A 27,609-nucleotide genomic window follows, 5' to 3' on the forward strand; every position below is an offset into this window, starting at 1 on the left:
CAGTTAGGCTTCATTGCCCGTTGAGCCTCAACTACCAAATAAATAAATAAATAAATAAATAAATAAATAAACGCAGCCATACGTACGTCGCTTTTTAAGAGAACGTTAGTCTCGTAAGATATACCTGGTAAATATTTAGTAAGATAGAGATAAAACAGATAGATAGATAAGATTTAAAAAAACGTACCTCATTTTTCTTTATTCGGCATCAAAGCAGCGCGGGCGGTCTTGGCCAGTATCCCTGCAATGCTTGCGATTGAGCGCGTTCATCCACCGTTCTGTTATCGGCCGCTCTAGCGAGCGAGAGATGGGGCATCTCGAGCGAGAGATGGGGCATCTCGAGCGAGAGATGGGGCACTCTACGCTATTTGGTTGAAGTAGTTTTTTCACAATCATACCCACATGGAAACTCACTTCACACCCAGCAACCGCTTTTTAAAACACCATTACACAGGTTCCATTAAAATACGAATCATATGTATTCAACAACTTGGGAAAATAGAAATTACAAGTACGGTTACATTCCACAATAAACAAATATGGAATGATAAAGCTTCAACTTTTTACGTGTTTAACAATTTAACCATTTATCAAACTGTGCTTGTAAAGGGCGCATAAAAACATTTGATCATAAATCAGTGTTCACCATTATCAACGACTATTTCGCAATGCATATACCTGAGTCGAGTTGCAGAAAAATAAGAACATATTACGTAAATATGCATATTCTTTTATCGAGTTGCATAAATCTATACCACGCTTACGCAATACGTCGCTGAGACATGAACACATGGACACGTGACGAAATAATTGCCGGTCGACTTCGTTCCGGTGTTTCATCTCTCAAAACATTTAGTTCCTTCCTGTTAGATAGTTGATTGCAAGCCGAACCAATCAGCCGTTACGTTCTACGTGAGTTTCCGTTATTTTGTTTGATTATAAGAAATGACTCATAACCAATGTTTGCCAAGGGCCGGTCTAAACGGTCTAAGCATTCACTTCTTTTTGGCCGGATCGTGAATCTCCTCGATCGTGGCCGTTGTTTTGGAAGCCGGCGTGTTTAGCTTGTACATGTAGTAGTTAAGGACACTGGCAAAGGTGCACCAGGCGAAATATGGCACGAACAGCAGGCCGGCCAGCCGATCCACGCCGTAAAACGCCACTCCGGTCGCTGCAACCGTACCGGTCAGGGCTAATATCTCGACGACGCTCTGGATGTAGCGGCCAAGCGAAAGAGAACGAAAACAAACATTTGACGTAGTCTGGCGTATCTGCACCCAGCCGTTGGCGACTTGGCCGCAACCGCAACTTACCCATTTCAACTGATGGTACCGGAAGAAGATCGGTGTCCAGGCCCAGTTCAACGCAAGCTGAGCACCGTATAGCATCAGTGGAATGCGTGCCGTGCCATCCAGACCGCCACCCTCCTTCCACACCCGGTATGAGGCATATCCCATGCCGGCATAGAGAGAAGTCCACACGGGACCGAACACCCAGTTCGGCGGCCGGAACGATGGGAAGGTCAGCTGTTGGTACCAGCCCCTGATCTCCTGGCGCGTGATGTACCCGTTCACGAATCCACCGAGCTGCGGGAGCACAACGGCGGCCGCTACTTTCGCGATTGTTCCGTACTCTGTCGGCATTATCCGGCTTCAACTTCAGGGCGACAATTTCAACTGAAAACTATTGTTCTTGGACGACTGGTTTCTCGACACCTTGGCGATAAGACTCTTCGTGTAGTCCAGGTAGAGCACCACTCAAGCTACGAAGAAAATATGCTTACTCACCATTAAGCAGAAGATCGCGGCGCAAAATGTGAGATATCCACGCAATTTACGACACCACTTAACAGTGTGAAAGTGTGCGTGTGTTGTCGCAACACGCGTTTTGTTGCTAGTTACCGATCGAGCAAGAGAATGTTTCTTTCCTAAAAAACGATCGCGTGATAGGAACCGGTGCGATAGAACTGAACACTGGACTGGACTGAACGTACGGTCATTAAACAGCAGTTAAGGGCTACAATACAACCCTCGCTAACACACCGAGCCGTTTGTTTGTTTATCGTTAGTTTTTCTTTATTTGCATTTTGGCGAATGTTCACTCAGCAATGTTGGTGACCGGTATTAGTCAGCTGACTATTTACACTTTAAGATCGTCATGTTTGTGTTACGAGAAACACCGCTGAAACAAGGGGTAGGAATGACAAAGGGTAATGAAAGTTTATAAACAGTAATGTCAAACTTGAACTTGAAAATAGAACGTCATGTTTTTCGTCTTATGTGTATTTACGGTTTGTGTATTTCAAAGTCCGTTGCCAGCACCGCTGCATCTTACGAATATAAAGTCAGACGGACTTGCTGAAATCATGCAGCGCTGCTAGCAACTGTCTTTAGATGTAACATGCGATTTTGTTTGTACAACACACAGAACGCTTCGAATGACAGTTTGCGATCATCTAGCATAGTTTTACTGATAGTAAACAAACGCTCTCCGCCGTTCGTTATTGTATCTTTGCTTTTTTTAATAGCGTCTACTCTGTTTGCACGATCGCGCAAACGGTGAACGAACAATCCACGGGAATAGGTAAAACTTCGTTGGTATTTACTTCCGCTCTAATCGGAATTCGACACTTTATTGCTTTGATTTCTGTTCTTCAGATAATCCACCGTGTGCAGAGTATGACAATCCTACCGTCCGATAATGACGACACGATCGCAGAATGCACTGTGCACTCGTGCCAGTTCATCTTGACGGTATCGGAAATCCTCAGTGACCAGCAACAAATTTTAATCGAAACTGCCCTCCAGTGGGTTAACGTTAGGGGTCGTGTCGCTTTTATCACGCGCACGCCAATTATGCATTTGAACAGTACAATTCGCCAACAGTATAGCGATCTTTTTAACAAACTTCTGTTCATTTACACGCCAACGTTTAAGAACGCCTTAAAGATGCTGACTAATTTGCAGCGCTGGGAGAACAACATGCCGGACCTCGTGATCGTTGAATCTCTTGACCGCTTACTAGTGGACGATGCGGTGAACACCGATCCGATCGTGACCGACCAACGTTTGTGTCTCTTTGAGACCTGCCTAAGAGAAACTATCACAGTGCTGACGGAAAGACTGAAAACCACTTGCCATTCCGTAGTCACTATAAACGACGTTCTGTTCATGAACAATCCATCAGTTCAAAAGTACCCAAATAAGCTAGCGGCCACCATAAACACACCGCGGGACATTCTGTCGTGTTTGGACGAAAACACTGAACGTGAAAATGTGAGGGAACCGTAGGAAAATAAAATGTATAAATAAAGAGCAAAACTTGTGTGAAGCAATTGCATTTTCAGTCGCAAATTTTTTACTACCGGGATAATAAAGGGAAATTAAGCTATTCATTCATCACACCGTGTCCACTCAAGGTTTGCGACCAGTGCTATGTGGTCTGACGGGAACACGGGCGATGGTATCGCTTCGTATATGGTCAGCTCCTCTTCACTCGGCATTGGCACCACGTCGGGCAGCACCCGCAACAAGCTCGTTTGATAGAAAATGTAGTCGATGCACTCGGTGAATCCAAGCGTATAGTTCGTAAACTTCGGACACCCGCAGGCCGAACCCATCTGGAACGGTTGCGTGAGTGAAACATTCTGCACCGCCTCGAGTTCGTTACTTTGCCAGTCCGGCATGTCGGGTCCAACAAAACGATCCATCATGAGCTTATAAATTCCACACTCGGGAACGGAATTGAAGTCACCACAAAAGAGCAGAGCCAGATTGTCGGCCGACAGACGGTCTCCGCACAAGATACGGTCGTAGTGCCGGCGAACGTACAGCATCGCAAAGCCGAACTGCAGCAACCGTATGTGATCGGAGTCCGGGTGAAAGTACAGATGAGTATTGGCGACTAGTAGGTGCTTGTCGCGGTCGTGTTTCGATTGAAGTAGCGTCACCTGCAGGGCGGTCGAGCGGTGCGAGATGCGTTTCACAAGCGGTTCGTTCCCTTTAATCTGATCCCATAGTTCGGGAAAATCTTTCATGATGTCACTGATAATCACGCCGTGCTTTTCGACGAGCCTAGAGAAGTAAATATGAGTCAATGAGTCAAACAACGAACGAGCAAACGTGGTTAACATTGCTTACTCAAACTTTTCGGTGTCATAGAACGTCGCCAAACCTTCGGCTACCCTGCACTTTGCTTGATAGTGGCCAACAAATCGGTTTTGCTGCAGGATCGGCATCAAATCCAGAGCGAAGACCTTCGCGTCCACCTCCTGTAGGCACAAGATATCGCCTTGGTAACCGACCAGCTCCTTGACGAACAACTGCTTACGATAGTCAAGCTCCAGAGCGTACGGCACACAGTATCCAAACAGGACGTTGCGGCTGTAATCGGAGTCGGCGTACACGTCGGCGAGTAGATTATAGGAAACGACGCGGAACTGACCTCCCGTCAGTTTTTGCTGCGTGAATAGGTGTCGCACCTCGAACGGGCACTGTCCCGGACCAGCCTGCACCGTTTGCTCCGTCACTTTCATCGCGTCCGGGCCGGTTTGATCGCCACTCTTGGGCGTGCAGACAAACTTCAGATAGTAACCAACGTCACGGTTCGGCACCAAGTATGTAAACTCCTGTCCAACCTCTTCCCACGCGATCTGTTCCCCCGTGCTTACCGGTGGCAACCCTCGGTACCATCGGTAGTCGCTCTTGGAGCGCGTCGCAAAGTGTAGCTCCAGCTTGGAAGGGTACACGTAGAAATCTGCCATCATCGACGTCGGTAGCTCGAGAGCGTGCACCTCCGGTTTGTTGTACACGATTCGAAACTCATTCTCGAGAACTGTCAGAAACACGTCCGGGTTCTGGCCAATGCGGGCCAGCATCTCGGCCACTGTAATGCCCGTAAACTTTGCCTCTCGCGTACCGATGTTCACCTGCACCGGAGGCAGCTCCACCGGGCCCTGTGCCGGTGCCGGTGTCGCGTTATTTTTGTTCTTTTTTCGCTTGTGCCGTTTCTGCAGCTCCTTCTCGATGTTCTGACGCATTCGTTCAAGCGAGGTATCAATTTGTTCGGCCGAGCTGCGGTTGAAGTTGAACACTTTGTCGATATTATAGCGCTCCGCATTCAGGCGAAAGCTGATTTGGCAATGATCGTCCCCGGAAAGCTGCTTAAAGTACGCGATATTCATCGCGTAGCGGTTTTTACTCTGCAGGTAGGAAACAAACCGAAGTGTGTAAGTGGACAGACGATACCCTAGGTGGGGGTCACAATTCAGCGATTTGGCGACCGAGAAGGCCCTGTGCACGGTCTGCTCCAACATTGGAACCAACGTCGCGGTAAAAGTTCATTTGACACAAGCGACTCTGCCACAGGCGATTCGAGCTGTCAAATGTCAAATGTGCGAGAAAAAATCGTCTGTGGCCGTCTGCGAGATTTGCTCGAATTTATTCGAATAGACAAGCAGTGGACGTTGTACGTTGCAGTACAGAACGGCCGGTTGTGAAACAGGTAAATTATCATTTATCAGAATTGCTTCGAGGGATGTATTTTTTGTTCTTTCCTAAACTAAACTGCTTACTATGTAAGTAAATTAAAATACGATTCACGCAAAAACCGTGCATGGTTAAACAGGAGCTAAAAACACAACTTCAACCACTATCCAAGTGTTGTGAATGCGATATGCATGTTAAGATTATTATATGTCGCCTTCGTGCGAAATCAAGAACAGGGAAAAACAACTAGAAATTGTGTTCATCTTTCCGTTCTGTTCGCAAGTCGACCAAAGAACATATTGGATGGACGACAAACGAATGGAACTAAAAATAAACAGTGCAGCATTTTTTTAAGTGTAAAGTATCAGCTTTAAAACGAACCTAAACTTGAAACTGTTCGATCGACAGTTCACGAGATCGATCGATCACTAAAGCCATCTGTCGTAAAATACGAAAAGACTTTTTCGACCATCCAATATATAAAAGGACCATAGAGCAGAAAGTATGCTTTATGAAAGCAGAAATTTTATTTACAAAATAGCGAGCCTCACAGTCCAATGTGTCCCAATGCGCCACATCCCTAAGGTTCAAGGCCACGGGGAAAGATCCAAAAGATTAGAAAATGGGTGCCACAGGAACCGAACGAAAGACAGCAGGAAAACCGCATGTGAAATTATGCTTCGCCACAGGTCACAAAAGGAAGCCGTTTCTCCATTTCTTGAAGGAATCGATCTTGAATAAAATGGTGTTTTTTCATGTCAATAAAGCATGCGTTGTGCGTTGCTCACGAATCGCCAGAGTCGATCGCACAGTTTCGCCCATTCGTTCGACGATGTTTAATCGTTGCGCTGCACGCCGAGTCCGCGATAGTGGCAGCGAGCTGATAGTTGGCTCGGCTCGCGGGAATCATAACAAACCCGGGCATATCATGATAATTAGCGAAAAATCCCCCCGGGCCGGTGCAAAGACCGAAAAGTCACCTCAGGTCGGCATAAAAATCCCGGCCGACCGACTATTGGCATTTTAATCAGCTCGAGGAACCAAGGATCGAGCTCGGGATCGAGAGCTCAGTTTCTAGAATGGAGTCGTCCGCAGCGCATGGATTTTATGGCCGGATAGGGGCGCTGATGGTGGTGTTGCTACTGGTGGCGATCGGTGAGTCGGCCGAGACGACGGCCAGCGGCCGCCGTTTCCGGTTGTGTGTAGCGGTGGACCATTTCGCGGTCTGCCGCCGATTGACCGGCGGAAGCGGCCTGCCGCTTGATTGCGTCGCCGGCAACGATCGGCTCGACTGCCTGCGGAAGGTGCAGGCCCGCGATGCCGACTTCCTGGCAGTCGACCCCGAAGACGTGTACGTGGCGCTGCAGATGGACAACACAGACTTTGGCGTGTTCGCGGAGGTGCGCACGCTCGAGGAGCCGGCCGCCGAGTTTCGGTACGAGGGGATCGTGCTGGTGCGCCGGGCCGACGGGTTCACCAGCATGGCCGACCTGCGGGGCAAGAAGTCCTGCCACACCGGGTATGGGCGGAACGTGGGCTATAAGATCCCGATCACCAAGCTACGCCGGCTGGGCGTGTTCAAGCTACCGGCGACCGATGAGCGCCACCACCACCAGTCCCCGGTGGAGCACGAGCTGGCGGGCCTGTCGGAGCTGTTCCGATCGTCCTGCCTCACCGGCCACTACTCACCCGACGCCGACATCGATCGGGTGCTGAAGAAGCGGTACGCGAACCTGTGCGCCCTTTGTGCCAATCCGGACGAGTGCGCCGCCACCGATCGCTACGCCGGCTACGAGGGCGCGATTCGCTGCCTGGTGGAGAACGGCGGGGACGTCGCGTTCACGAAGACAAACTTTGTGCGCCGCTACTTCGGCCTTCCGCTCAGCCCTGGCGGGCTGGCGAAACCGGCCGTCAATCCGGCCGCCCGACCCAACGACTACGTGTACCTGTGCACGAACGGAACCACCCGGCCGGTGACGGACCAGCGGAACGTGTGCTCGTGGGCCCAGCGACCCTGGCCGGCCCTCATGGGCAACGGTGATCTGACCGGGGAGGGCCGTATGGCCGAGCTGCAGGCGGTGCTGCAGGCCTTCTACCGGCACTACACGCGCGATTTGGCCGTCACCGAGGTGTCGCCCGCCGACCGGGAGGCCGCCCATCTGCTCGGCCTCGACCGGCGGCACCTGATCGTGGACCAGCGGCACCTGGTGCCGCCGGCCGAGTACCTGACGCGCGCCTACTACACCGACGTGATCGAGCGCGAAACACCGTACGACTTCCGGATCCGGCTGTGCGTGGTGTCGGAACCGGAGCGCCAGAAGTGCGTGCAGATGCAGCGCGCGGCCTTCGCCCGGGACGTGCGCCCCGCGTTTCAGTGCGTCCTGAAGACGGCCGAAGCGTGCGCCAAGGCCGTAGCAACCGGCGACGTAGACGCGGTCGTGCTGAAGGAACCGCCGGCACCGGCCGCCCAGCTGAAGCCCGTCGTCTGGGAGGTGTTCGATGACGTCATGTGGGCCATCGCTGATAAGGGCCTCTCGTCCGACCAACTTCGCCTCGGACCGGTGTAAGTCTCCGTAACCTCCGCTTCCTATCAGGAACAACCACCGCTCCTAGGAACTCACCCAAAATCTGACTCTCTGACCTATCGATACAGAGCGTACGATCCTGCCGACAAGCGGGCCGTGGCGGCGGCTGAGGCGCTCCGTGCAAAGCGACCCTCACTGCGGCTCGTCCCGGAATCGGCGAACGGAACGGCCACCGCACCGATACGGATCGTCAGTTCGCGAACTCTCGCACGCCACGATGCCGAGCGCCATTCGCTGCTGTGTCGTGACCATCGGCTTGAACCGCTCAGCGCTACCGGCTGCCACCTGGACGATGACGACGGTGGCGGCGGTGACCGGCGGGAGCGGCCGGCGGCCCGGGTCTACATTCGGCGGGGTGCGAACGAAACGACGCAGGACAGCATCGTGCACGCGTTCACGGCGCTCTCGGATGCGTTCGGACGCGGCAAGCGGCACGAGCGGGTGTTCCAGCTGTTCGGTCCCTTCCGGTTGCTGACTCCCCCCGACCGGCAGGTGTCGGACCTGATCTTTCACGACTACGCCACCGCCCTGGCCGCCCCGTCCGACCCGGATGCCTAGACGTCGCCGCAAACACGCTGATTTGTTGACCCACGGAGCATTTGGAGAACCGTGAACAGCCGCGAACACCCTCACTCTAATAGAGTCCTCACGCCACCACGATCAATCGATCACCGCTGCGCATTTTAGTGGAAGAGTCCACAGAGTCCACAGAGTACACATTCAGCAGACCGGAACAGATTTGTATTTGCATCTCCATCATCAATAAACCGACCGGCGAGTTATTAGCACAATCCCGCTGCAGCAGCCTGGTGGATGTGTGGAATACATGGGCTGAAAAGTCCACGAGCCCCTAAGTAAGGGAACGCGTCAATCTTCGCGGCACGATCTTGTTTTCTGGTCAACAACGAGCAAATGCGGCAGCCACTTTGGACAGAGTTGTCTCATAGTCAATGCAAATGTCCAATGCAGTCTTTGCCATAACTCAACACGATTTTGTGGATTTTTGGGTGAACGTTTTCTGGTGTTACCGACTCGTTTGGACGTGGTCCACTGCATTCAGCATCATCCGTGTCTCCACGACCGTTTGAAATCAGCAAATAAACGTTTTATTCTTGGTTCTGATGGAACCTGGGCGTCCTCATAACACTTGTCAAACCATTGCTTCGCTTGAACAGTATTTTTCCACCATCAAGAAGCAGTTGTAAAATTATAGCAGTAGTGTCACTGTCTTAGCACAATAACTCACAAATTTATATTGTAGAATATCATGACATTTTTACAGCTTTCTTTGGAAGGTTGATACTAACTGAAAGAGCGCCTAGCGCCATCTATGTGTCTAGGCTCGGGACTTTTCAGTCCATGTGTTGTTCACCTGGGCTAAAATGTGTGAGACAAGTGTTGATTGCGTGTGTACCCTGGATGTTGATTGACTGGATGGAAGGCTGGGGTTATCTATCTACAAAGGAAGCGAGGCAAATCATGTACTGGAGCTGGAGCTGGAGCTTCCGACCGACACCCGCACCCAGCCGCATCAGGCTCGCTCATTTAAGCCTCTTCTTTTCGAGAAACTTAGCCGCCTTGACCCTGGTGACGTGATAAAACTTTGACAGCCCGGCCGCCGCCGCCGTCGCCGTCGCCGTGGTGCCTTTGGTCAGGTTGCGGTCCGGCGTCTTCGGTACGACGGCTCGTGTTGTACACGACTCACGCTCACGGTCGGCGGCCACCTCGGCAGCTGGCCAACTGAAACGGTCCAACTGCAGCTGCTGCTGTAGCGGATGCTGCTCGAACGTGACAGCCCGAGCCGGTTTGTGCGGTGGCGGACTGTAGGACGCGCCCCGATGGAGGATCGGCGTAGAGATGGCACCCTTTAGGCCGGCGGGGCACCCTGCAACGTCGTCGTCGATGTAGGGCAAAAACACGCCATCGTCGTCGTCGTCGTCCGCGTTGGGGGATGACGGGAGCAACGGGACCTGAGCAACCTGCGAACCCTGACGGCTGATGATGTTGCGTTCCGGCACCGCCTTCAGGTTGACGTTCTCAATCCGTGTGCTGGAGCAGTGCTGGAAGTCGGTGTCGGTGGACGGTCGTTGTTCCGTGGTGGTGGTCGACGGGCCGATCAGTGCGAGCCGATCCACCGAGTCCCCGAGCGTTCCCAGGCTACGGCTGCGCGATGGTCCTACCTCCAGAATTCGCACCCGATAGTGTAGAACCTGTGTCAAGTATGTCAAGTGCACGTCATTAGCTGGGAGTCAGCCCCGGGCCGGCAGAAACACATACCTTGTCGGCGGCCATGAAGCGCTGGGCGTCGCTGAGCGCCAGCTTCGCACAGTTCCAGTCCGCCAGGATATCCTGCTCGAGCTCGGAGTGGCACGGAAATCGCTGCACCAGCAGCTTCCAGCTTTCGACCGACGAGTACAGCTCCAGTTCGAACGTGTACCGGCCGCTAACCCGCGGCTCCTTCGTCGCGCAGATCACCGTCCACAGGATGGTGCGCCGGTCGGGGTCGTAGATCTGGTACAGGTTGAACAGCTCCTCGAACGCCCGGATGACGTAATACGCCACGACCAGCTGCAGTCGGGCGCTGATCCGGGGGCTGTCGCCCTGGCAGTCCCAGTGCAGCGTCACCTGCGGCCCATCGTACACCCGGTCGGCGTGCTCCGCCAGGCAGTGGGCCGCAAAGTCACGGGCACAGCCCTGCCAGCGGCACTCGTCCCACACCTTGCCCATGAAGCACTCGATCGGCTTGTAGCCGCACCGTTCCCGGTGCCAGCGCAGCAGCTGGAGCGGCAACCGGACCGTGCAGCCTCGGGCTGCGTTCTTACACGGGAACTGCACCTTGGACGCGATCGCCTCGAGCGTGTAGTTGCGCAGCTCCGTGAACGGGGCGTCGCACAGAGGACACACCGTCCCGGACTGGTGACGGCACGCGTCGCAGATGCTGTGGCCGCTCTGGCACATGCTGATCGGTCCGTCCATCGGCTCGGCACACCCCGGGCACTTCACCTCGCCCACCAGGCTGTCGTAGTGCTTGAGGGTGATGCTGAACGAGCCGCCCGTGCCCGTGCCGTACACGTAACGCCTGGACTTCCCGGGGCCACCGCAACCGGAGCCACCAACGCTGCTTGATCCCGACACCGACGACGACGACAGGCTGAGCGACTCCCGGTCCGGGTCCGACTCCGAACGGTCCACGGGATTACCCGCCCCCGGTGACCCTTCATCCCTGGCAAGATCGGGCTTCCCGGGTTCCATTCGCCACAAATCGATAACGTACGGAACGTGAACCGTACCGCGCAAGACAGTGATGTGCACTGAACGGCGTACAGGTGATCACGCCGCGAACCGCACCGTCTGACACCCTCTCCCTCTCTCTCACTCTCTCTTCCTCCCTCTCGCTCGCTCGTTCGTCGTTCTGTGCAAAATATCTCGTCGGAGAAGCGCAAAAGAACCGGAATACCGTTCCGGAAACCGTTGAACGACGCCAGCCAGCGCCGATAAAACCTGCAGAACCTATCTTATCACACCCATCATCATCATCATCATCACGGCACGATATCTACACGCTGCGGCGAACAATGCAGGTATTCGATATCTTACGCCCGTTACGTTTCGATTTGTGGCAGTTGCACCGTAACCTAATCCAGTCCAGGCCCCGTGTAGGTCTAGGGATGTCTTACCGTGCTGCCGGAAAGCGTCCTGGCAGAGCTTGCTTTCAATTTCGCCGAAGAACCAATCAGCCAACCAATGCCGCCAGTCACTAAATCCCGTCCAGACCAAACAGTCACTCGTTGTGGGGTGTATTGGCTTCTCTTGCACGACGTGTGAGGGTTTTCCGAGCGACCAAATACGACAACCTCTAGTTATTATCAGAACCACCGAGGTTGAAATGAGCTTTTCAATTTTCGCACACTTTGAGTTGAACACTCCCCACTTTGTGTCCCATTTCGTAAAGGTCAAACTGATTTTACTAAACGTTTACAGCTTCCAGAATGAAGTTTGCCGTTTCAAAAGTCAAGTAACTGGTAGTTAAACATCTAAATACTTGACGAATCACCCTATATCGTCATACTTCGTCATACTTCAACCGTTGGACGGAAATGTTTGCCAAAAATCACCGGTCTTTTGCGGAAGTTTGGAGTTTTTTTCCATAATATACTCCAAAGTACTACATTATAATAACCGCCTATAATATGGCAGTATTCCCTAGCGACCATGAAACGAAAATGATCCCAGCGCGCGACCTCGGCCGACCAAAGCAGGTCGCAGGTCGCGTTAAACCGATCATCCGAAGGTTATGCCGTGATTTTAATGATGGGACCAGCTAGTTGTCATTGAGTATGAGCTCTGTTGTAATCGAAAAAAAACCGTCCACTGGGAACCGAAAAAGCGAACTGAATTGCAATGGAATTTAGCTGAGCATTTGGAGAATTAAACGGCAAGAACGAGGTCTGATCAAAAATGTTTACAGCATTTGAATTTCCGCGGGCTACGTATATCCGATTTTCGAGGTTCTTGTTGCGTTAGGTTGCTACACATGTCACTGACTTATGGTGAAAAGTTCGGCAATTTTGAGAAATCAGTCAATTTTTGACATGTCGAAAAGCCGTATGTTTGGTCGAATAAGAACAGTTTTACTTACAGTTTTCTGCGAATGCCGTGGTCGTGGTGCATCATGAGCTGTTGCCAAAGGATAGAACGGTCAATAAAGAATATTTTCTGCAAGTTATTCGCAATTCGCCCGAAGCAATCCGTCAAGAACGCCGTCGGATTTGTGATGTGATGTCAAATGATCACTAATGATACCAAAGCCACCGTATTCCCCAGATCTGACCCCCCTGTTACTTGTTCTTGTTCCGTAAACTGAAGGGAGCCATGAAAGAACGACGCTACGATACGATTTAGGAGATGAAGACGGCATCGCCGATGAGCCAAAACACGTCCAAGCAAAACAGCTGTCAGAAATGAACTGATTACTCAAAATGGGCGAACTTGTCACTATAAGTGAGTCCTATGTCGCGAAACTTTTTGAACAGCCCTCGTATAGTCGCATCCATCTAAAAAAAAAAAAGGGATCCCTCACCGATAGCCCGGCTAGACCATGCGGGAGAGAACGCGTCGAACCTGCTGCTGCGCATCCAGATATCGGAACATGGCTTCTAGAGCGGTGACTCAAGCCTGCCCCGCCGCTGCCGCCGCCTTGGCAATGACCCGTTGCTGCATGACCTACAATTACTTTACGGCTGCTCTTCGGTGTTCGGCGTATGGCGTCACCCCGAAGGCCACTGTGAGGCCCATTTTCATTTGCAAGATACACGATGTTGCGACACAACTGCCGGCGGGGTTGACTCAGCCGCTTATCGATCCGGGGGCCAATCCGTTCCGGTCGTTCGTCGTCGTCGTCGTCCGCACTTGGGCCGTTTTATGGGATTAGGATTAGGAGGGCCGTCGTGACGGCCGTCTCCATGATGTCAGCTTTATCGCGGTGCGCCACGCGACAGGACTTAGCCCCCTTTCCACGCTCCGCGCTCTAGATCCGCGCCACGCACGTTCCTAGGGCACCCTTATGACGTCACGCGTTCTCTCTACCTCCCTCGTCGGACTTGGTCCCCGGTTCCGGCCCTGATGACCCGCAAGACCCGGTGCCGCGGGAAGCGCTCACACATAGGCCGCGCGGCACTTTCTCGCGGCGGGGCTTTCCCTTTCCGCGATGGTGAGTGGGCGCCGGCTGTGAGTGTCCTGTTGCGCTGCCGCGGCAGAACTCACGCAAGTCGCGCGCGAGACGCTTCAACGCAACCGGCACCGGGCCGGTGGGCGCAGTCGCTGTGCGAACGTGCTTCCATTCAGTTCGGTGTTCGGCAGAGCAAACCCCTTTCTGTGCTGTGGACGACACCCAGTAGTGTTTCCGGTGCACACATTCCCACTCCCCACCCGGGCCAGCACAACGCTTCTTCGCGGTCGAGCCTGTGCTCCTCGAAAGGGTTAATTTATAGAGTGACACCTGAGCCCCCTGAGGTGAGGCGACGACCCGAGCTCGGAGCTCCGAGGAGTTAGGGCCACGAACGCGCGCGCCAGTGAGTCACTAGGCTGACCGTGAGTGAGTGATCCGTCTTTGTCGTGCCATCGTGTGACTCACGTCATCCGGACCCGACCCTGACCGTCTGGCCGTCCTGCGACCCGGTACAATCCGCCAACGGCGCCACCACCACCACCAGCAACCTCCAGTAGCCCCAAGTGCCCCCGATCAATCCCCACCGGTACCCGACATTCGGCGGCAGCACACGTCACGTCCGACCGACCGACACCGGACACCAGGAGAGTAGTAAGCATGGCCGACTCGGTGGAAGTGGAGCAGATGGCTGAAGCCAAGCCACGAAAGGTACGTCCCGTCGTCCATCCACGTCCTGTCTCTCTCTCTCTTTCTGTAGCTCTTTTTGGGTGGCGACCACGCGCAGATCCGCAAGATTCTTTCCAGAACTAAAAGTTCCAGAAACCCCAGGTCCGGGCCCATGGTCCGGTCCGGGCCGGGCCGGGCGATCGTGTCTGCGTGTATGGGTTGTGTGGTCTGATTTTTTAGGGGCCGCCCGCGGTACAGGGAACCGGTTTTTCGGTGGTCGTCCTTTTCTTTTTTGGCGTCGTGCGCCCCCGTGCCTCTCTCTCTCTGTGTGGACCAGGTTCCCTGGTACCGTTTCGAGCACACTCACGCCGACGGCGCTACTTTCGCACTCTCCGCCACATTTCCACCACACACACACACACACTCGCATACATGCGCATGATTGATTTTCCTGTTATTATGCGTTTGCTGCGTTACTTCTTCGCTGCTTCTCGGACACATCAGATTCGAAGATTTGGGCTCCGCTGGGCGGTTTGTGTTATACCCACACGTCGATATAGGTCGACTGAATACCGGCTAACCATCGTCGATCAACCTCGATCTCTCGCTCTCTCGCTCTCTCTCTCGAGACGCGCCCAGGCAGGCGCCCTAAATGCATAAAGAAAGCAGCCCTTCATCAAACGCGCCGTGGGGCGGATGCCGCCCAAAACCCATTTCTCTCGCCCCGTCTCTCTCTCTGTCTCTCCCGGAGTTCTTCGGCGGCGCAGCCTCTTGGACTCTCGGTTTGCCCCGTCGGCCGGCCGCTAAATTGGGCGCACCGGAGGGGCGCGCATCTGGCGCACTGCCTTCCCGAACCGGCACCGTAATCTTCCCCCCACCCCCCGTCATTCGCGCGCTCTCTCTCTCTCTCTGTCGTTCTCTGCCGACTTTTCTTCCCGGTCGTCGACGAAGTTGAACGCCTCTGACCCACCCCGGGGCGCGGGATCGCGAGATCGCGGCTCGGGCGCAGTAAATGGGGTAAAAGAAACAATTTCACATTTTACCGAAATTTTCCGATGGAATCGGAACAGGGGGGGGGGGGGGGGGGGGGGGCGGTGGGTTGTGCGTGCCTCATGGACGATTGCACCGCTTGCGGGGCGCCAAGAGAAATAATAACTTTATCTAAAAACGCAACGGCAAAAACTAGAAAACGAGAAAACGGAACAACCCCCCTTTAGGGGGAGGGAAGGCGGGGAATGCAGCACGCGAACCTCTACACCACGCTTCACCACCCCGCCCCTCTGCAACGCAACGCAGCCTTTCGGGAAAGCCTTGCGCGGTGGCTCGAGAGGCGCGCGCGCGCGCGCGTCTCTCCGTGTGTGTGTGTGTGTGTGTGTGTGTTGGGAGGTGTTGTCTCTTGCTTTCTTTTCGCCCCCCCCCCCCCCCCCCTCGCCCCCTTGTGCACCCTTCGGCAGGGCAAACTGACAATATTTATTGCGTACACTGCGCCTCTCTCGGCAACAACACGCGCGTGTCATCCACTTCTCGACTCGAGTGGCCTTCCTGCGAGGCGCCGGACCTTCCACGGGCCGGGCCGGGCCGGGCCAGAAACTCAGCTTGGAGCGCAAGCACCGCGGTGCCACCTGTCAGCACCGGGTCTACACTATCAGCTAGTACCGTTTACTTAGACACGCCACCCCCAGAGGCCTGAGTGACTGGATCAATACTCTGGGATGTGTGTACCAACAACGTCGCGTACGCCTATGTCCCCTGTTCTATGCCAATAGTACCAACTGCCACACTAGGGCTGCAAAGTTCCGAATCCCTAGGTGAGGGAACGCGTTTGTTTTGTGGTTCAAAGTTGAATTTATTGACGGCGCCTCAAAACTGATGACGGTATTTCTCTTCTCAGGAGAGTCGATGAATATTATCACCACGCAAACCCCAAAACATCAGGCGATCTGGACGATGTTCTCCAGTGACTCTTCCCACTCAGATGATGATCGTGTTGATTCCGGATTCCGGAAGTGATGGATCCATGAGTCCATCCAGAGTTACATATCGACTCAGATCACATATCAGAATAACAAAAAAGGCGTTATTGTTTATGGCGTCAACAGTGAGAAGGTCGCATTCTTTTGACGCATCTTCACAATGACAGCTAATCCACGCCACTTCACTTTTCGGTTCTTCCAAACGATTTTGTGGATTGCTTTCAATGGTTTCTGGCGTACCCGTCTCATTTGGACAAACAAACCAAGTCAGCAAAACAAACTTTTTACTGTTATTTCTGGTGGACCTATTCGCTTCGCTTGAACGGTACTTTTTCCCATCCCAGAAGCGGTGTCAAAATAAAACACGACATTGTTTTTGGTCCATTGAAAATAAAATATAGATGAATGGAATACAAGTGGTATTAAGGACGCTAGTGCTAACTAATAAAAACCGATGAATGCAATAACCGCCTGGCGCCATCTAAGTGCCTAATCTCGAGACTCCTTAGCCCCCCCGTGTGTTAGGCCCCTTGTCGGACAACACCCTTCCATGCAGTAAAAAATCCCAAAAAAAAAATTATTAGCTTTGGTCGAGGAGTCGGCCTTATCGGACGTCGCCGTGTTTCGGAGAAACTAACCCCCCACCCCAAATCTCAAGCTGTCCCGATCGAGTCACGCGTGAATTCAGTGCCCGGTCGTTCCACGTTACTGCGCCCGATTAGTAACGGGCCCCCCCCCTTGTGGTCCTGCTACGCGGCACGTACGTGTTGGCGACAGTGTCCCGTGGTCCTATGTGTGCCCTGATCATTTGTCAAAACGATCAACTTATGGCTGCACGCCCTGAGAAACGATAGGTCAATCTACGCCGCGGAAATCGAACTCGTGTGCATCGAGCCCAATCACCCAACGAGCACATCGCTCGCAATTGGGGCTATCGCGCACCCTCCGAGATCCGCGCACCCGGATACAGTGCTGCCGCACCAGTTTTACTGCTTTACGACGCGTCCATCAAGAGAGCGTCCATTAATCGCGTCCACAGCTGCTGCAGCGAGCAGAGGAGACCCATCGGAAATCGCCCGCCCGCCCGGGGTTAGATAAGGTCCAGTTCCACCCCAGCTGCGCGAGCGCATCCACCCCAGGGCAGGTCTAGGCCGATAGTCGAGGCGGTGCGTGCGTAATCACCGCTCACGGCAGCGCTCAGCGCTGATGACCATGACCCACAACACTGCCCACAGAGAGCTGAACGCAGGCTGCTCGCTCGCTCCGCTCGGGTGTTCCGCCCGCGCGGTTCCACTCCAATTTCTCTTCCATTGGTCCATTGGACGGCGGCGGCTAGTTCCACCGGCGCACGGCGTGTTTGGCTTTCTTTCTTCAATTGTCAATATATATTATTTGGGTTTGGGTTGATGACACCCAAAAACGGCCCCAAAAGCAACCACCCGGAGACGACGCCCCCGCCACCGAGGGGCACCGAGCCATTACCGAGGGGACTCCAAATGTGTGTCAAACCTCTCGCCACAACTGCTGGAGATGACTGGGTGGTGGTGGTGGCTTTTCTTCTCGGTCCTCGGTGTGGTGGCCTCCGAAAGCCAAAAGCGTGGCGTGCGCGCGGTTCCGAAAATAAAAACCCGTTAGCGGTTGCGGGTTTCCATCACCACCTCCTGCGCGCGCTCTGTCCCGCCTACGCCGACACGGTTTCCGATGCGGTTCACGCACCCAGAGGGAGCACCTAGCGGGGTGTGGAGGGAGAGACAGCAGAAAATAGCCGTATCATAATGCTGCTCCCTAAACCCTCCCCCCAGACATAGAGTAGGAAAGAAAGAAGTTCACATTAAAACACCGAACCTCCGTTTCGGGGGGGTCCCGCTTGACATCCGCCAGGCGTTTGACGCCCCGGGTCGTTTGGGGGGCCGATAAGTTTGCTGGAACACTGGAACCTTCATCCAATCCACTACTAGACTAGAGTTCTGACATGATCGGGATCGGTACCCTCAGAACCTTACAAAGTCCCAACCCAAAATATGTGGCCACCGCGCGGAAGTAGGAGCTGTAGAAGTAGGAGGACCTGTCAGAAATTTGGTCCCCTCATAGTCGCCGGTTTGCGAGAGGGATCACAGCAGGATGCACACGTCGGGAAGGAGCCTAAGCTCGACTTCTGGTCTTACCATGCTTCTTGCTTCTTGGTTCTTGGTTCTGTCTCGACACCTCAGACGGAGCCTCTGTATGTCCGTTTTGGGACGGCCTTAAGCCGACTTTGCCGGGCTGGTTCGTCGGTCGTCGTTCTCATGACATGAAATCATTCATCTGAGCACATCTTCCTGAGGATGATTTGAGGACCATACTTTATTGGCATCCCTCACCCTGTTAGATTTAGAAGAATTAGATAGTAACGATTGTTTGAGCTATAAGCAAGCCCCGTTAGTTCGTGCCCACAGCAGTACACAACCTTGTTCGGCAGAGGTGTTGATCGGCGCTAGATACTCATCGCATCGCCATGTTGCCTATTGTTCCGGGTTACTGCTCACGTGCAGTCCAGGCGTTAGGTGCAATGTATGGGTCGTTGGTTTCAGTTGTTTTGCTACTTGCTAAGTCAGATGCTTTCGAGCTTCCTCCAATTCAGTTAAAGGAGAGCTGAACGAGGAGACTTAACACACTTCCGAGTTGAAATAAAACCCGAAAATTCTGCGTCAGCGGCCTTGGCGTTGATGGCACGGTTTCTGACCCGGATCCAAAGACCCTTCGGTTGCTGCCGGGGATGATGTTTCCATGTCCGCAGGGAAGGCAGGCTTTTAGGGGGGTTGTTCCATTGTTGGGTTCGCTGGAAGCTAAAACTCCCAAGACACGCGCGCCCCACGCGCTCTCGAAGTGTCCACGGTGTGTTGGTCCCTGGTGTGTGTCTTCGGCACCGCCGCCGCCGCCACCGTCGGTCATCGAACCCACGGCGACCCAGCGATAGAGAGGAAGCAGCAGCCCCGGCGGGCGCGCGCAGTACAGAGAACGAACAAGTAGAACTAGATGAAAGCTGCTGCTGCTGTAGAGAAGAAATAAAACAAATAAACTGCGCAACCGGGACCGGGGGCGCGCGCGCGCGCACCACAAAGGTCGGTCCGGTCGGCCGGTCTTCGAGAAAACCACGAAAAGCAGCCGGCAAAGCGGAGAACGAGAGAAAGAAAACGGAACCCCGGGGGTGGGGGGTGAATTTTGCAACCGTTGGTTGGCGTGTGTTCTCGCTCTCTTGGCTCTCTCTTTCTTTCTGTCTTGTCTGTCTTTCTCTCCGTGGAACCCGGGGGTTCAGGTTCAGGATAAAGATCGTGATAAAGACTGGCGAATCGGTGGTGCGTTATTCACGCGTTGGATTGATATTAAATTAGGTAAGGTTGCAGCATTTCTCGGAACCAACACATTGTCTGGATGTGCTTATATGTTGACAAGTTGAATTCTGAAGTATTATTTGCCAATTAGGCAAGGGCACGATGAAGACACTGCATTGCTAATGGGCAGATATCATTATGTCTGTACTTTCGGCAAAGGATCAAGAATCCAAGAGTTTTGACAGCATCTCCTGACGTCGTTATATTGTTGAGTACGTGACGGCGGGGAATAGAGGAAACAGAGAGAAAGAACACCACGAACGAATCTTATCAAGATTCAATCCGCCAGTCTCGGATCCACGGTCTTTGGCCCGATGTTGAGCCAGGGCCGCCGAGAACGCCCAATGAAACGCCCGGCGGCGATGCGATTTTGGTGGTAGCGGCGAACTGCAAACGTAGGCAGCAGCAATTTGCATATATTTTTTTTTTTTGACCCATCATATTGGCTGACGGTGGACTTCGTGAGTGGCGCGTTCCTCATCCTCGGTGCGTCATCCAGCGTCGGCATTATCCCATCTCACCTCATTCCGGTCTTCCATGCATTTATTTCGATGGCGATGTTCGGTCCAAAACCCAACACAACCACAACCAAAAACACAGTAGTGAAGGTGTCAGGAGAAAGTAATTAAGGACACTGCCTTCGTCAATAAAAAAAGACAATCGGCAAAATGGTAGCGTGTGATGTACAACCTCCACCGGATGAGGTTATCGTTGTGCTACAGTAGTCCTTGATTGTTTTGTGTTTTACATGCTCTAATTGCTTGCGGAGTTCGTTCCATTCTTCCTCCGTCCATCTTCTTCTCCCGTGTCCAGCAGCCCAGCTCAATGCACAATCCCTGAAATAGCATACACACATTTCGGGCCCGAGCCAATCCAATTCTTTGAAATCCGGCGCAGCGCACTCCGGAACTGTGGCAAATGAACGATGGTGTCGTCAGCCATTCGCCAGAGTTCGCCACGCCGAGAGCGCGCAATCGGAGCAACAAAGGAACAAAAAAAAAGAGTGCGAAGACTCGAGAGCACAGCAGAACCCCCCCCCCCCCCGTTCGTTGAGAGCCGCTGATCACGGGGTCTGGGCCGCGGGAAGAGTTTATAACCTCATTTCTCGGCGGCGGCGGCAGCGGCGGCGACGTCGTCGTTGTCGTCAACTGGAATCGCATTTGCAGGCAACGAATTTGCGGGGCATAAGCAACGGCGCACTGGAATGATAGGAACCAGGGAGGGGAGTCGAGCGAAAGACGGGGGGCGTTGGACGTCGGGGAGAAAAAAAAACGATAACCACGGCCAAGAGCCAGGCGCGCGCCGTCAAAGCCATGGCCATGGCGGGGCCGGCGCGATCGACTGCGCGCAAGAATTCCGACGCAGACGGAATGTGACGGAAACGAAGAAGTAGAAGCAGAGGCAGACAGCAGCAGTGAGATGACGTAGTGGTGGTGGTGGTGGTGTTGATGCGACGCCGAGTCGTGAACGTTTCGATTTCGCCCAGGTCCCCAGGTCCGCTGCCACAGATTGCCTTTTATGGAGATGAACGTCTCGTGCTGCCTAGTGTCCCCAAGGCAGCGTCCGACGTCACCGGCCTTGATGATGTCTAGGAGAGCCAGTCGGAGGCTACTCACGCGGCGGCCACACAGGGCCCCCTCCTCACTGCGGTGGTAGATCACGCGTTCGAGACAGCCTTTTGGGGACTGACGGAGTTGCACAGGGGTCAGCAACAGGAGACAGGGAATCGGGGGAGAGGAATGCCTGCTGGTGAATGGAACGCACACCACCGCGAGCTACACGCACGCACACCACCGGAAACTGAATCCCTCAAGTCTGTCCCAAGAATTCGGAACAGTCGAGCGTCCAGCATCGAGCGTCGTGTGATGGACATGCCGCCAAACCTGCCACCAACCCCGATGACTAATGTAGAAGTAGCAAACGCAACTGAAGTTCCGCCAACTGGACTGGTCTTCCCCCGGGCCGTGGCCGCTTGGCCTCGGAGGCTTCATTAGCCTCAATGTGCGTATGTGGTGTTTTGCCGGTCTACGTGTCACGCCGTTTGACGCGGGGTTTATCTGCTCTGGCACACTTACGCCTTAAGCTCCAAAGCTGTGGCCGTCAGCCGTCGGTACATCCGGAATACATTTCTCCGAGGAAACGTACCACCGCCCGGATCCAGCACAGCTCAGGCACTAAACCGCCAATGGACGCAGTTGTCCCTGGATGAGTTATTTAAAGGGGACACGGAGGGGGCAATTCTTGAATGTCTAGAACCAGACTTCACCCACTTTAGGGCTTCGTCCAGTCTACCGAACCGAATACGACTCTCTCCAAGGTCCAAAGCCCTTGCCGATCAATCGCGCACCTTTTCGACGTGTTGTAGCAATGACGGGGAAAAAATCGGTCGGTCCTTATCCAATGGCTCATGACTCACCAGCCGCTATCAATCGCTCGCGAACCCCCGTACCCCGGCTCCAGTTCCGGTAGTATTAAAGATGGGGAGTGGTGGGGAACCCCACAGTGCAATCGGTCCTTTATTTTATTGCTGCAATACTGCACCAAAGATGTGGCGACACACCGGCATATATGAGCGATAAGCAAAAGCCTCTTCAATCCCCAACTGTCAACAGGCGGTGCGGCGCGATAGGTGACAAACGCGCGCGGATAGCCAGCCACGAAGCAACATACTCTGGGAAGGTCACCTTGTCTCTGCTGTGTGGGGCCAGTCGGACGTGTTTCACGTGGTACGCCTGGACACCTGACCTTCAATTGTACCCGTGTCAGCAAGCAGAGACGAGTAGCCCATTTTTTTTGTCACTAGGAACCTTGGCGCGTGACACCTCTTCTTCGTGCCGAGTGAGCGACAGTATGCACGTGAAACTGCACTCAACTTGAAACATATCCACTGAGCCCATATGGCTCGCGAGATGAAACCGGACACAATGTTGCGCGCTGCACTTCAGAAATTGGGTCGCTTGTACTGAAGAATGTACAACTAAGAGCAACAAAGACGATTTGTTTACTATTTGAGAAAACTATTTAATATTGTGGCACAACGATAACATTACATTCTAACGCGTTGTTCAGACGTGTTGCGTTGTCATTAATTTCCGTAGGGTTCACTAATTTCACGATCGTTATTACACCCCTTGCCTTGATGCGGTTATTTGTACTAGTTGAACTTCAAACTATTGCTGTAACCAATTCTAGGACCTGATAAGAAAAATGGTTTGCTAATGGACAGGAAACATTATGTTCGTATTTCCAACAGACCAAAACAAGCGTTACACGTCTTGGTGTCTTTTGAAGTGTCTTGATGCCGTCAGCTTAACAAGGAGAATTCAAGTTTTACAACATTTCCCGGCGTCATTTTGTAATTGCGCCCGTGAAATCGGAGAATAGAAGAACAAGAAGACAGCACAGTGTTTGCCCAGTTGGGTTTTACACAATTTAGCTTGTACCTACCTGATGATAAAAAAAGCCCGTCACTTGCAATGACCAATCAAAAACCCCGACCAAAGCACCCCAAACCATAAGTGGATGATACCGGTCTACCAGTACGTCATGGCGAAGGTGCCGCAAAGTGCAGTTACATCAGAAAGACCGTCAGTATTACGCTTACTTACTTATCCGGCTACTAACAACCGCCAAGCGGTCTTAGCCAGCAACCCCTTAGTATGGACAATTTGAAAAAGGGTTTCATTTTACCATAAGCCTGTTTAAACACTTTCTTCATACTGGGAAAGTCCCCTGAACAGACCAGTCGTTTATAAGACTGACTGAACTTTCCTCCTATAATCGTGCCCTATAAATCAACATTAAGAAGCAAATGACAAAGGCATAATGGTGTGAGAATGCATTTCTTGCATTGAACTTGTAAGTAAAAGCTATCTTTGTGGGTCGTGCTGACTCGAAATCCTACCAACACTCGGTGAAAGATGTAATGATTCCTGACTTGTAATGAATGACCAAGTTTTTAACCTTAGATCAAGACTTAATCCTAGAGCAGAATAATCATGATGACTGTTCTTATCGAATGCGAAAGACGTCCAACTGAATTTAGATCCCCTGTCGATACCGCTATAGTAAACCGATACGGCAGTGTGGTTTGTCATGCGTTTAATTTTTGCCTGTCCACTCTCCTGGGTGGGATCCGTTGACGACAAGATTCTTTGTAGCGTACCGCAAACTGAGCAGCATTCTACTAGTGTTCCATGGGAAAACAGAAAGCTTCCTTAAATGCAATTCTGAGAGCAACGGGTCGCTTGTACTATAACGAATTCCGCACAGTACAGACACACCAGACGCATAGAGTGGCCACCAGACCGTACGATGGGTCCGCCCGAGATCCGTTCACACCGCACTGCACCATGATGCACCTGTGTTGGGCGCGCTGTGCAATTACAACCGCTTCGCGCGGAATAAAGAAAGTGAAAAATACTCACTAGCCTAGTGCCGTGCTGGTGCGCTACCCAATAATGATTATGACACGCCCTGAATCGTTATTGAAATGCGCAACGGTGCAACAAAACAGGCATGCGTTTAAGATTAGAAAATGAAAACAAAATAGAAAGGCGTCGGCTGCTGGAAACCCGTTCACAATTCGCTCTCGGACGGAGAAAAACGAAAGAACGTACGCGTGTTGCAATGAGCCACCGTTCATCGTCTGTGCACGACGATTAGCAGGACGAGGCGAAAGCCGCGGGCATCGGATCACACACCACATATCCATCCATCCGCATCGTGCCGAAAGCGTCTGGCAAATTCGTAGTCACTGGCACGCGGTAGCATGCTGCGTAGGCTATGCTAATGGCATAAACATTGTAGGTTGAAGGATCTTGACGCGATGTAGGCTCAGGCTTTCATATAGATATAGCAAGTTGGGGTCTCGGCAGTCACAACTCTATATGGAAAAAATTAGACGTGTGAGGTTGTTGTTGTGTTGTTCACCGCTTACCGCTAGCTCCGCAAACTATCATCTTCTTCTTTCCTAACCTCTGTTTGCCATCCCTTCCAGATGGCACTACCAACTTCGCTCGACAAGGATGCGATTCGGGAGGCGTACGAGGACGTGCGCTCCAATCTAAGCGATAACGATTGGGCCGTGTTCAAGTTCGACGGGCTGAAAATCGTCTGCTCGGCCAAAGGTCAAGGCTTCCAGGAACTTTGCGACGAATTTCAAGACGACGAGCGTGCCTTCGGCTACGTTCGAATACAGATGGGCGACGAGATGTCCAAGCGCAGTAAATTTCTGTTCCTCACGTGGATTGGGCCGGAGGTTGGCGTAATGCAGCGCGCCAAGATGTCTACCGACAAGTCGATCATCAAAGATGTGATCAATGTAAGCCGCCCCACTACGGTTTTCTATCGTCACTACAGTCTGCTCATTGGGATTTGCTTTTGTTTTCGTTTTGTTTTTGCAGAACTTTGCCGTTGAGCTGCAAGTCGAAACGAGTGCCGATCTGGACCTGGAAATGTTCAAGATGCACCTGAACAAGGCGGGCGGCGCCAACTATGGCACGGGCGTACGAGACCTGTAAGCGCTGTGCCGATAGAAAGTAGGAAACGAGCGAGAGCGGACCAATGCACGGGACCTTCGTTTGTCCGCGACGAACGGATCGCGGGTCCTGTTGTAGCAAGTAACATCGCCAAAAAAACGAAAAATGTAAATGGAACATTCGATTTTTCGAGAACACCCGACGAGAGGACCTGACGTCGCTCGCATCAAACGACGGCCACTAAACCAGCGACCAACCGCGCAACCTTAGGATTTAGATTGTACGTGTTTAAAAATCTGCTATTTAACACTCGTCTACCCATGTGCTCATTGCTGCCTCGTTGAATGTGGTGTCACCTTCGTAGACGATGGACACTTCATCGATTTCTGTCGTTCCTTGTTATCTAAATCTAACGCTTTTGGCATTCCGGTTTCAATCTCATCGATGAGCGATCGCAGAGATTGTTTCAATTTTCACCCGTGTTCGATCTCATCAGTTCGCCCGTCTGCTTAACGCTTCACGCACGCATTTCAAAGTATTTTATAGTTAAGACAGCGGAACTGTGTTTGCCGCTACCTATTTGGCTACTACCATACCAGGGAGCAGACAGACGCTCATCACGTACCTGCTTTATGATAAACAGCAAGCAGGATAGGTAAATGATGGCAGTACACGATGCCGCAGTTAAAAAGATGTAACAGAAATTATAAATTCGTAACTCTTAACTGAAAAGCGCACACACCATAGATAGTCCGCACAAAATATAACTTGCGACTTGCGACAGACACGAAAAACAACAAACGGCACAATGCAGGGATAGGAAACGTAGAGTGCGGCAATGCTTTCTGCTTAAAATCGTTACACAACGTGGGCAAAAACTGTGCGACTGTTTTGCGAGTGTATATCCATGCCACCAGTAGGAAGAACTATTTATCTGCAATGTTGTAATTGGATAGGATGAAAAATTAAATAAAGTGAACGAAAAACCCCTACATCGGTAGAGTTAAACATGGAACAAACAGAAAAGACCATACCTGTTGCGGAAGATACTTTACCCAAATTTGGTGACCACGGAGTGGACGAATCCATCCTCCATTTTCATCTGAGGACACTGTTCGGCGCTGTAGGTACATGCGCAACCTGATTTCACGATATTTTTTCTCATTGCCAGAGCAGTGCGTTTTGTACTGCCCAAAAAACCGAGTAGCATACGGCACGAAAGTTAACAGGAGCCCAAGTGAAGGAGTAAAAAAAGTTGTGCACCCATCTAAAGCGAAAATGAGCAATTAACCAACAAGAAAAAGGGGAAAGCTACATGCCCAGCTAAATTTTTTACAGCGAGTGAAAGGGACTGACTTTGTGTCTACTGCAATCTACACCTAAAACAAAGAAAACAATATGAAATTAATCTTTCACAACCTACAATGTAAGGATTTAACAACTCCAGCCAATTTTTGTTTCCTACCAACCCGTCGTATGGCAGTACGCCGTAAAATGCAGGGTTTATGTTAAAGGTCGAATGGTTCTTTACCCTTTCATGCCTGAGTCAGCGACATGTGAGAACAAGCATCACCTAGCGACTCCTGATGTGTATCTATAAGATTGATTGTGAATGTGTTTCTGGTTTTCGCCATCTGCCTTCGTCACAAACGAGAAATACGCTCAGAAAGCGACCGAACACCGCTTCGGGAGAGAACCGATTGTACGCCACTGAAAATATTCTCCCAGTGTAGAAATAAAACTATAAACTGATTCAAAACTACTTAGCGGCATTTTGAATGTGATAATAATGTGCTGCCTTTTTCTAAATATTTGCTTCGGTTAACTCCGTTGTATTGGCCACTAGAAACTGTAGACAGTTGGGAGTTGTGTTTTGCAGCTTCGTTCATTTTCCAAGCTTTACTTTTTCCCCAAGCAGCGCTCACGACGAGGTGCATCAATTAGAACGGATTCTAACAGCTCAGAAATTTCTACTCAGCCTAACCGGGTTACGGGTGTGCTATCGACCAACTTTCGATTGAGATAGAAGACGTGTCGATTTTCTCGATGCTTTCACGGTGCAGCAGATAGAGTACCAAAGTACAGAGTGGTGCGAGCGTGACCCGCTGTCGAGTTTTGCTTGTACTTCTATAACTAGCCATGAATAACATTCAGGAAAACTTCCTTTTCGAGGCCGTCTCTTTGAAACGTACATATATTGTTAACACGACTATAGAAATCCATAATAACAACATTCAACTGTCAAATAAAAAAACGGCCACAACGGCCAGTAAAGAGTAAACCTGTTTATATGAGCACACGTCCAATGTTTTCTTGTGAAACTGACTTTATGTGAGATAACTGTCACATTTTTGTTGATGTATTTTTGCTCCACTTTTTC

General features: G+C 52.0%; 5 protein-coding genes across 6 annotated transcripts; 2 read left to right on the top strand and 3 right to left on the bottom strand.

Annotated features, from left to right (window-relative positions):
* Positions 1–495: 495 nt before the first annotated feature.
* Positions 496–2,121, bottom strand: LOC128267763 (translocator protein). Of its 2 annotated transcripts, none has more exons than XM_053004689.1 (3): positions 1,994–2,121; positions 1,314–1,762; positions 496–1,211 (listed from the first exon to the last, which is right to left on the bottom strand). In XM_053004689.1, exons 2-3 carry the CDS (start codon positions 1,641–1,643, stop codon positions 996–998), a joined length of 546 nt encoding a protein of 181 aa, XP_052860649.1. In that variant the 5' UTR covers positions 1,644–1,762; positions 1,994–2,121; the 3' UTR covers positions 496–995. The 2 variants fall into 2 exon arrangements, with proteins under 2 accessions (XP_052860649.1, XP_052860640.1); XM_053004680.1 differs by having other exon boundaries at positions 1,314–1,715; positions 1,788–2,109.
* A 458-nt stretch (positions 2,122–2,579) lies between these two features.
* Positions 2,580–5,314, bottom strand: LOC128276770 (2',5'-phosphodiesterase 12). The gene is made up of 2 exons (XM_053015266.1): positions 4,140–5,314; positions 2,580–4,073 (listed from the first exon to the last, which is right to left on the bottom strand). The coding sequence occupies exons 1-2, from the start codon at positions 5,312–5,314 to the stop codon at positions 3,392–3,394; spliced, it is 1,857 nt and encodes a 618-aa protein (XP_052871226.1). The 3' UTR covers positions 2,580–3,391.
* Positions 5,315–6,607: 1,293 nt separating this feature from the next.
* Positions 6,608–9,204, top strand: LOC128272600 (transferrin). Its single transcript, XM_053010440.1, has 2 exons — positions 6,608–8,049; positions 8,140–9,204. Exons 1-2 carry the CDS (start codon positions 6,614–6,616, stop codon positions 8,627–8,629), a joined length of 1,926 nt encoding a protein of 641 aa, XP_052866400.1. The 5' UTR covers positions 6,608–6,613; the 3' UTR covers positions 8,630–9,204.
* A 408-nt stretch (positions 9,205–9,612) lies between these two features.
* Positions 9,613–11,323, bottom strand: LOC128276879 (uncharacterized). The gene is made up of 2 exons (XM_053015374.1): positions 10,349–11,323; positions 9,613–10,281 (listed from the first exon to the last, which is right to left on the bottom strand). The coding sequence occupies exons 1-2, from the start codon at positions 11,321–11,323 to the stop codon at positions 9,613–9,615; spliced, it is 1,644 nt and encodes a 547-aa protein (XP_052871334.1).
* Positions 11,324–13,903: 2,580 nt separating this feature from the next.
* On the top strand, positions 13,904–27,428 carry LOC128274781 (coactosin-like protein). The gene is made up of 3 exons (XM_053013090.1): positions 13,904–14,447; positions 24,749–25,072; positions 25,155–27,428. The coding sequence occupies exons 1-3, from the start codon at positions 14,397–14,399 to the stop codon at positions 25,269–25,271; spliced, it is 492 nt and encodes a 163-aa protein (XP_052869050.1). The 5' UTR covers positions 13,904–14,396; the 3' UTR covers positions 25,272–27,428.
* Positions 27,429–27,609: the final 181 nt, after the last annotated feature.

This window comes from Anopheles cruzii, chromosome X (assembly GCF_943734635.1).
Source record: "Anopheles cruzii chromosome X, idAnoCruzAS_RS32_06, whole genome shotgun sequence".
Taxonomy (NCBI): Eukaryota; Metazoa; Arthropoda; class Insecta; order Diptera; family Culicidae; genus Anopheles; species Anopheles cruzii.

Bases quoted from the DNA above. Each gene is read 5' to 3' on its own strand.
- LOC128267763 (XM_053004689.1), bottom strand. From the start codon at position 1,643: ATGCCGACAGAGTACGGAACAATCGCGAAAGTAGCGGCCGCCGTTGTG. The intron at 1,212-1,313 runs GTAAGTTGCGGT...CGCTACATCCAG, and splicing joins GGTACCATCAGTTGAAATGG to AGCGTCGTCGAGATATTAGC.
- LOC128276770 (XM_053015266.1), bottom strand. From the start codon at position 5,314: ATGTTGGAGCAGACCGTGCACAGGGCCTTCTCGGTCGCCAAATCGCTG. The intron at 4,074-4,139 runs GTAAGCAATGTT...TTACTTCTCTAG, and splicing joins TATGACACCGAAAAGTTTGA to GCTCGTCGAAAAGCACGGCG.
- LOC128272600 (XM_053010440.1), top strand. From the start codon at position 6,614: ATGGTGGTGTTGCTACTGGTGGCGATCGGTGAGTCGGCCGAGACGACG. The intron at 8,050-8,139 runs GTAAGTCTCCGT...CTATCGATACAG, and splicing joins CAACTTCGCCTCGGACCGGT to AGCGTACGATCCTGCCGACA.
- LOC128276879 (XM_053015374.1), bottom strand. From the start codon at position 11,323: ATGGAACCCGGGAAGCCCGATCTTGCCAGGGATGAAGGGTCACCGGGG. The intron at 10,282-10,348 runs GTATGTGTTTCT...TACTTGACACAG, and splicing joins GCTTCATGGCCGCCGACAAG to GTTCTACACTATCGGGTGCG.
- LOC128274781 (XM_053013090.1), top strand. From the start codon at position 14,397: ATGGCCGACTCGGTGGAAGTGGAGCAGATGGCTGAAGCCAAGCCACGA. The intron at 14,448-24,748 runs GTACGTCCCGTC...CATCCCTTCCAG, and splicing joins CTGAAGCCAAGCCACGAAAG to ATGGCACTACCAACTTCGCT. The intron at 25,073-25,154 runs GTAAGCCGCCCC...TTGTTTTTGCAG, and splicing joins TCATCAAAGATGTGATCAAT to AACTTTGCCGTTGAGCTGCA.